This window comes from Toxotes jaculatrix, chromosome 5 (assembly GCF_017976425.1).
Source record: "Toxotes jaculatrix isolate fToxJac2 chromosome 5, fToxJac2.pri, whole genome shotgun sequence".
In the NCBI taxonomy this organism is placed as follows: domain Eukaryota; kingdom Metazoa; phylum Chordata; class Actinopteri; family Toxotidae; genus Toxotes; species Toxotes jaculatrix.
The window spans coordinates 19626939-19635704 of NC_054398.1; the positions used below are offsets into that span (position 1 = coordinate 19626939).

At 39.6% G+C, this 8766-nt stretch overlaps 1 protein-coding gene across 1 annotated transcript; it reads right to left on the reverse strand.

Annotated features, from left to right (window-relative positions):
• Window positions 1–7479, reverse strand: LOC121182536 (neuroepithelial cell-transforming gene 1 protein-like). The gene is made up of 12 exons (XM_041039101.1): window positions 7203–7479; window positions 5692–5758; window positions 5381–5440; window positions 4672–4779; window positions 4416–4583; window positions 4252–4314; window positions 4067–4163; window positions 3913–3989; window positions 2906–3163; window positions 2546–2716; window positions 2262–2448; window positions 1–1175 (listed from the first exon to the last, which is right to left on the reverse strand). The coding sequence occupies exons 1-12, from the start codon at window positions 7346–7348 to the stop codon at window positions 844–846; spliced, it is 1734 nt and encodes a 577-aa protein (XP_040895035.1). The 5' UTR covers window positions 7349–7479; the 3' UTR covers window positions 1–843.
• Window positions 7480–8766: the final 1287 nt, after the last annotated feature.

Below are 8766 nucleotides of genomic sequence, written 5' to 3' on the forward strand. Positions count from 1 at the left end.
CAACACACTGAGAAGAAAGGAGTCAACTGTACTGTTTGCCTTAGCTTCTATTTGCTTTACAAATGTTGCAACACACTAACAGCTCTGTCAACAGTGAAAGGAAGTGACTAACGGGTCAAAGTACAAAACAGAGGATGTGTAACAAAACAATCTCGCAGTCAGTCATATTCAGGACTCTTAAAGTACAAATAAATGTTTTATTTTTTTCCTGATTGACAGTTTTCCACTGATTACATCTAGATTCTTTGATTTTTTTTTCCAAGAAATGTTTTTATCTTATCGTATCCATGGTCAGTGTTCTGCTCATTATCTTTTCTCTTATCTCAGACATTTTTAACCTTGTCTCACTCAACTGCTTTCGTGTGCAGAAGGCCAAGGCCATCACAATTTTTCTGCTTCTCTGTCCTCATACTCACAGCTGCACACATGCTGCTTACACTATACATGCTCTGACTAATTGATTACAGGAAAAAATTGAGAAAGTTTAAATGTGTTGATACTGGAATGAACAATGAAACAAAAGAGCTACAAGTGGTATGAAGTTTTGACTTAGGCAGACACAGAAAACCCTAATTCCACACACATTTAACTGACGTAAACATACTTTTCAGTCACAATGGCACGCATTTTTTATGTAAACTAATCACACGTTTTAAAGACTAAAATTTGATAGATTTGGACGGAAATGATTGGAAAGGCTTTTTCAGTGCAGCTACAGAGATAAAGCAAAAGCACAAAAACAGTGCATGAAGCTTTCCGACATGTGACAAACAGGTCACATGCTGAGTACATGTGCCTGTCTGAGAGGAACCCATCTGTGTCCCATCAAGCCAGGTTAAATGTCTACACACCAGTTTCCTTCCTCTTTACCGAGCCTTGTAACTTCTGCTCCAGTCTGGTTTTGGAGAGCGTCTGAGGCCTGAGTTTAGGGCCAGAGACAGGAGGACAGTTCTCGTCTTTCTCTTTGTCACAGATAGTGGCTGAGCGAGAGGAAGAGCGACGTTTGGCTGTGATGGATTCTCCTTGCTGAACTCTAGGTGGCGCCTCCTGTTGTTGGGCCATCGCAGTGCGCAGACAGTTGAGCCATTGCTGTTTGTGGTAGACATCATTCACATGTAGGGTATGGGACTGGCCATGGGATGGATCCAGAGAGCTCACACGGAAAACGTTTTTCACTGGAGAGACACAATAACAAACACAAAAAATGAAACGATCCTTTAAGGCTGCGAATTCTAGAAAAAAAAATCCAACTTTAGTGACACTAAAGTTTTAGTGTTTCTTTCTCTATCCCTTTATTATTGTGGACGCAATTAACTACTCTTCTTCCCTAAATACAATACATATTGCCAAACATATTCTATATATACAGTATTTATTTATTTTATATATCATAGTAACTCCTCACTTTGCACATTGTTTAAGACCATTCGTCAGGATAGAAATTTTAATTTAAATGACAAAGATTGGATTAAAAGTCAGTTATCCATGTTATGAACACATAAGAATATGTTGACTGCTGAGAGTTCACACTACATAGTTTTAAACTGAAAAAACAGAAGACACATAATACAGAGCACAAATGAACTGAAGCCAATTTGCTGCTGTTTTCTCTGAATGGCATCATAATTGTCCATTTTCTGATGCTCATAGTGAGGCAGCAACTTGCAACTACTGCAACTATGTAGTCACATACTCAAAGTCAGTAAAAAAAATGAAAGATGGAAAGTAGAAATATACTGAAAAAATAGCTCCTTGGCTGCAGTAATGGGACAAAATGCAGCCAGTGTAACCACTTTTCTGTGATTACATTGGCTTAGACCTGCTTGTGCAACAGCAAATCTAATGTTGCAGCAAAGAGAAGATTCAAGTTAAGCTTAGTTCCACTGTTGAGCCTCAACCAACCCCTCCCTCACAGCTCACGGCATGTTCACAGTGCAACAAGGTAACCGCCGTGATTTGGAAAAGCTTGGAAAAATCAACAGAATGGGTGAGTCCAAATGGCAATGATAGACTACTTCCAACATGAGGGCTGCAACTAATGATTACCAGCCGTGACCGCGTGGCTGGTATTATTTTCACCTTGTGAGACTGTGTGTGCCATCACAGCGAAATGTGGTCCTAAAAGATAACAAATTTATGACGATACAAAAGACAGAAAGGGAGCAAATTCACTGAATGCTGGATTAATTAAAAAAATTATAAATCAAAACTTCAAAAAGATGACATTGCTGAAAATGTCTCAGCAACACGACTCAATCCACCTTTCTCTGCACTGGTGAAAGCCCCTCTGAATGATCCCCCCATGCGGATCTCCCCGTCCTGCAGGTCCTCTAGAGCCAAGTCCCGAACTGGGATGGGTTGTCGGTGCACCTGGAAGCAGCTCCTGTCGTTACGTGTCACCTGTCGGGTCAAAACCAGCAGCTCAGAGAAGAGGAACACATGCAGCCTCTGTGGAGAAACACATTAATAGAGAATGAAATTTATTTCAATACAAGACAAACAGCATGTGGAAGGTAATAATGAGGAGAGTAATCCTAATTCTCACCAGGCCACTCTTGTTCCGCAGCTCACCATGACAAAGTAGGGTCTTACAGTTGTCTATGAGAGGATTCCGCTGCTTATCATCCAGGTACTCCAGTTTGTCTTTATAATACTGGCACTCAGACTCCCCTTTCCTCACGTTGATATCGGACAGAATCTCCTGAATTATAGTGATCTGCATGATTAAAGAATGACTCATCAGATGGCTATTTGGGCAAACAAACGACTGAAAAACCACAGACATTCTACTACTACTATATATTATTATAGGCTACAGCCATGTCATTTATCTGCTCATCCAGGTAAATATAAGCCACAACACTTCTATCTGTGATAGAAAACATGTATAAAGTAGATTTCATACAGCTCTTTCCAGACTGATCACATCTGGGTGATCAGGAGGAGTGTGTCTGAGGATCTCTCGCAGCAGCAGAGGGTATTTCACCAGGCGTGAACGTGGGATGTCTAAGAAGCTCCAGAGGTCAAGCTTCCTGCTGAAGGGCGACTCCAGACAGCGCTGCAGGAAGTCCTGGACCCGCCTGTCCTGCTTTTTCTGGTCTAGCAGGGCTTTGGCTGCAAGCTGGTTGCTGCAGTAGTTTTTGTAAGCATTCAAACCAGGCAGCTGAGAACACAAAAAACTTTTTAGTTTCAAACTTTTTACACACTGAAATTTTCTAATAGATTTGAAGATCATGTATGACGGTATCTGCAGGAAAAGAATTGAGTTTGAGAATTGAGAATTTAGAATTGAGTTTTCCCCTAAAAAGACAAACTTGCGTCTTAAATATTTTCTTTTTGTTGCTGTATGTGATTGCAGGCTGTTAGGAGATGTTATGCACCTCTCAGTGAGATTGTTTTGACAGTGGATGGTTCTGCAGGAGGCTGTTTAATACTTGTTAGTAGAGGTTCAGTCAGGACCATCAGACCTGTAGCAAACACACACCTGTAGCTAATCCCAGCTGTTAGCTAGAGTAGCTGGGAAGTCTCATCTCATAATGGGCAAGAGTCAATCTCTTAAATGAATTAGTCGTTTTTAATTGGTTAATCCATCCATCCCTCCATTTTCTGCAGCTCATCCGTGTCCAATTACATTAATGCATAACTGAATTGTTATATCATTACAAAGTACTGTTCTATACTGAACAACTGAAAAAAAAACTAGATATAATAATAAATAATTCAAGGCCGTATAGTCCTGACTGGTTTTCCATCATACTTTCATTTCACTTTGGCTGGTCTGACTGTGAAACAGGTATTAACCTGTACCTTCTGTAAAATGGTATTAAAAAAGCGGAAAGTAGGAACCATGTGAGTAAGGTAAACATCCTCTTAGTACATTCTCAGAATGTGTTAGTTTCCTTCCATACATACCCAGTCTATGACTATCTGTCCGATCTGAGCCACTGTTCCATCAGGGCCGGTTCCCTCGGTCAGTTTCATTAGTAAGTCTGCAGATAAAGTAATGCACATGTGGTCAGACACACTTGTGAGCATAAAAGCCTGAGAAAGGTTAGTGACAGCATACCTTCATGTAAGGGGATGTATGCATCCAGGTCCCCAAATATGTGAGCTAGCTCCCCCTCTGTCATGATGGAGAGCTTCAGCATCGGATCATGGTACGCCTGAAGGTAAGCAAAGAGGCGGTTGACAAAAGGGCGAGGGTAAATGTTTTGATTTTTCAAATAAATGTTTACATTTTAATTTTCTAACCTTTCGTGCAAGTTGGAGATCTTCGATGAGATCCTGCTCCCCCCTGTAAAGCTCATAGATTGCCTGGAGAAGAAATGTTAAAACACATGAGAAACAATCGAGGAAGAAGTTTTTCCACTCCCTGTACTTTTTAGATGAATGTGTTCTAGACCGAAGTACACAACCTCTTGTCTCTTGATCTCTTTGGCGGAGAACGTGCTCTTCTGATGGACGTCCAAGGTCTCCGACCACAGAGTACTGTTTCTGCGTTTAGTGGGAGTGGGACCTGCTGCCTTGCTACTGGTTTTGCGGGAAATCCCTGGTGACTTGGTGTCCCCACGTAATGACATTGACTAGGAAAAAATAGATACATATACTTATTTACATTTTCACATGGTGAATTTGAAGAGTGAGTGTCACAGAAAAGACTTTGCAGCGTACCTGGATGGTCTGGCCAAAACGCCGCACTGCCCCATTCTTTGAAGGTGATATCAAGTTGACGAGGGATGAGACTTTGGCCAGTGGTCGTACTCGCTTGTTACTGGGTTCCTGGCAATCAAGGAAATAAACTCTCTTCAGTTCCATTCAATTGTATCAACTTGTAACAGTGCAACAAAACCTTGAATTATATGGTAAGTACATGATTAAAACATTTACCTTTAACTTATTTTGTTCAAACGCATATTATACATGTTATTACACATTATATTATATACAGTGTTATATAGTATAGTATAGAATTGCATTTGTTTATTGTGTTTTACACCAATGAGAAACCACATAGTTGATGTTTATTAAAGTTTGATGTTGTGTACTGAAAGTGTATTAAACCACTCAATGTACCTAACTGAACCTTGAATTTGTAATCATTACAGTGCTAAGAGACTGATCATGGTGAGCAACAATGTGGCTTAGACTTTCTTTCACCATATTTATTTCTTCAGACACTGGTTGTGCCGGTCTGAGGGATACTGGGATTACCCTGAGCTCATAACACACAAGAGTGCTCATGGCTGTCTCTGTAGCTGAGTACCTGAGTCATGCAGAGGGATTAAAGTTTGAGGGATTAAAGCAGGTGTGGCGAAGCACTCGAGGGCGCTGTGCTAGACCTGCACCCAGGGGACAGACAGGACGCTGCCCTGACTCTCACCTTGAGGTCGAAGCTCGACAGACTGACCACGTCATCCTCCTTCTCTTTGCGCTTCCTCTTCTGTAGAAATGTAACAAGACACACTTGTTACTCTCACAGGCGCAAGGAGAATTTAAACAACAACACTGACATCATGATATATTCCTCCACATAAAATACAATTCCAAGTATCAGAAATGCAGCACATGTACAAGTCACATGTATGTCTTATGACAGTCATGTTTTATTTTCATCCACTTTACAAACAGATAATAGTGCAAGGACACGACCACTGCAGTGAAGCATGCTGGCGTTTTGTTTTATTAACTCACTAGACTGAAGTCCCACGGAGTCCCTGGTGTAAGAAAGGTGAAGGAGCTGCCTCTCTGAAGTGGAGGTCTACAAGAAACGAGACAAATAATATTTGGCTGTGCACGGTGAAAACAAATGTCATCTGAATTACAAAAGCAGCTTGGTTTATTCTAGGTAGCCAGCTTATGAAAATGCTCAATCAAATGAAGTCAGGGGAAGATGGAGATAGAGAATCATTGTTTTTTTTTTTTTGTTTGTTTTTTTTAAATAGGGAATGCATTACAGCTCTGTTAATATGATGGATGCCTTTCGTGTCCCACTTCTGTTCCAGTCACTGTTATGTTTCATATGTCAAGTGTTGTGAATGATGATGGAAGGATATTAATATTTAAAACCATAAAAGGAGTTGGACTGCTTGCTGCTAAAGCAGGAAAAAAGTCAGTTGACAAAACAATGAAGCTACAGTGTCTTCTTAGGGAATGACTTCCAGAGGCTGATGTCAAGTCCAAGGTCAGCTGCCAACACTGCTTGACAGCCTATTTCTTGTACTCATGCCTTCAAGCCATGCTGAGAACAATGAACTAATGATTGCAAAGTAAAGGATTTGAGAAACTAATGAAAGTAACTGGTTAAGCTGCATTTATGTGCAATATCCAGGATGTTGGGAAGTGATTTGTAGGGAACACAGAAACATGTGAACTTGTACAACTTGTAAATGGTGTAATCATCACAAGAAGAGATCATGACACTTTATTATTCAGTAAAAATGTGGAAAAATCCCAAATGTGCCAATTTCACAACTGCCCTGGTTCAGACATACAAACAATACAGAACTGATTAAGGTGATATTAGATTCTTTTGACAGTCCTTTAAACGAAAAAATCAATTTGAAGTAGCGCTGAAATGATTAGTTGGTTAATCCAATTTCTGCTGGGAAATTGAGCACCAGTTATTTTGATAATAGATGAATCATTTTGTTTTTCCAAGTAAAAATGACATACTTCTCCTGGCTTCAGCTTCCTTGTGCTGATTCAATGTTTTTCTTTGTCGTATATAATTTTAAACTGATTATCTTTGGGTTTTGGAGTTTTGGTCAGGTAAAAATAATGAAAGATAAAATATACTTTTTAATTACTTTTGAACATTTTGTACATAAAACAACAACAAAAGGTTAATCAAATGAATAATCACTAATGAAAATACTGGTCTAAACACTCAATTAATAAATGATGATGAAAATAAACCCTAGTCGAACTCTGCCTGCATTCTTAAATTAATTCGTTGTAAGTTTTAAATTGCTAAACAGACGTTTGTGATACCTCACCACACGCAGTTTAAAATTTAAAAATTTTAGTATTTTTCCGAGGCGCACCTGAAGGCATCTTGTGCCAGTTATAATACCAGTCCTGCCTGTCACAGTCGACTAACCAGGCAACGTTAGCTCTGATATAGAGAGTTATAGCCACATTATATCGCTACAGAGCTACCAAATACAGAATGATTTTCACATTTTCAGACACAATCCACCTACTTTTTGGAGTTGTTTCTCCGGAGTGTTTGTGGAGAGGGCTCTGCAGCGCTCATGATACTAGCAGTGGAGGTCCTCGATGACATCCTGCGAACTTTCTGCTCCTTATTTTCCACCGTTCTTCCACAAACTTCTTCATTTTCTTCCATTTTGCGAGGCGCTTTGCCCTGAAATCACTTATACCGCGGCTAAACAACCAAAAAAACGGCCTCCAGCCGTGTGAAAACTGGTCCCGATGTGTACAAAGAAAGCAGGAGATCGATGACAACAGAACACACACCACGGCGGAAGTTTGAATATGGCGGATTCTTGGAAATGGACCAATCAGAAGAGGGCGAAGATGTTTGCCACAAGGTGGGAGGGGCCAAAGTCTATAAGTCTAAGTCAGTAAAAGAATCCTAAACAGAGCGGAGGATAATGGAAACCAGGCTTATTCTGGAGGTCGTTCAGATTTCTTTTTGTTACAGTTATTTCCCTACTAAGCTTTTGCATGAGTAGATGCACAACTGCGAACCTGAATATGCCACATAAACTGCAATAATGGGCAACAGCATAACATATAGACGTGTGTCCTACCAATATTTACACATCACAAAATTATTTAAATACATATAGATAGATTCATATAGATAGAGTGTTTCATCAATCCCACAGATAAATTGCACCATTGGGTAAGTAACGGACAATGCAATTAAAAGCTAAATTATACAAGTATAGTCTGTTATGCAGACATGCATGCACCAATACACCCATGGTAATGTACCCATGAACATGCATGCATGTATACTCACAGAGCATTTTATTAGGAACACCTGCTTATTCATGCAATTGTCCAGTCAGCCAGTCATGTGGCAGCAGTGCAATGGATAAAATCCTGCAGGTACAGGTCAGGAGCTTCAGTTAATATTCATATCAAACATCACAATGGGGGAGAATGTGATCTCAGTGATTCTGACTTTGGCAAACTGTTTCAAAAGTTGTCCAGAAATAGTGTTGACATTTTGTCAACACGGATATGAATGTGCTTTCTGGATAGAAAACAAATGAAAAAGCAGAGAAGAATTTGAATGAAAATTAAAAGGCTACATACTGAGTTTTAGACACAATGGGTGTAATATATCTTTCGTATTAGTTATAGCACATAAAGTTTAAATGGTGCTGAAGGGGTTCACAAACATAGTATTAACTGTAACTAACAGATATGCTGCAGAGTGGAGCTGTGTTATATTCCACTATAGGAACACTAGCTGGTTTCTGGGGCTTGAGGTGAAACATAATATAGTGTGAATCGGCTCAGTCCATCAATAAACAGCCATACAACCTCTGTGTATATTCTATTTATCACATTTCCCATACAGTATAATTTCCAGTGCTCCAAGACTGATATACACTCACTATTGCTCTGTTGTTTATTAGCATAGTAACAACCACTCTACAACCCCATATAAACAATATACAGTGAATAGGTACTAAATATGTTTGTTGACCAGATGTTGTTTAAACAAATATCTGTTTTCACACCTACTTTCTTGCACACGATTTTTTATATTTCCTTGTTTTTATTTAG

Excerpts from the sequence above, each read along its gene's own strand:
- LOC121182536 (XM_041039101.1), bottom strand. The coding sequence starts at position 7,348 with ATGGAAGAAAATGAAGAAGTTTGTGGAAGAACGGTGGAAAATAAGGAG. Across the intron at positions 5,759-7,202 it reads CGGAGAAACAACTCCAAAAA|ACCTCCACTTCAGAGAGGCA; the intron begins GTAGGTGGATTG and ends CGTTTCTTGTAG. Across the intron at positions 4,584-4,671 it reads GTTTTGGCCAGACCATCCAG|TCAATGTCATTACGTGGGGA; the intron begins GTACGCTGCAAA and ends ATTTTTTCCTAG.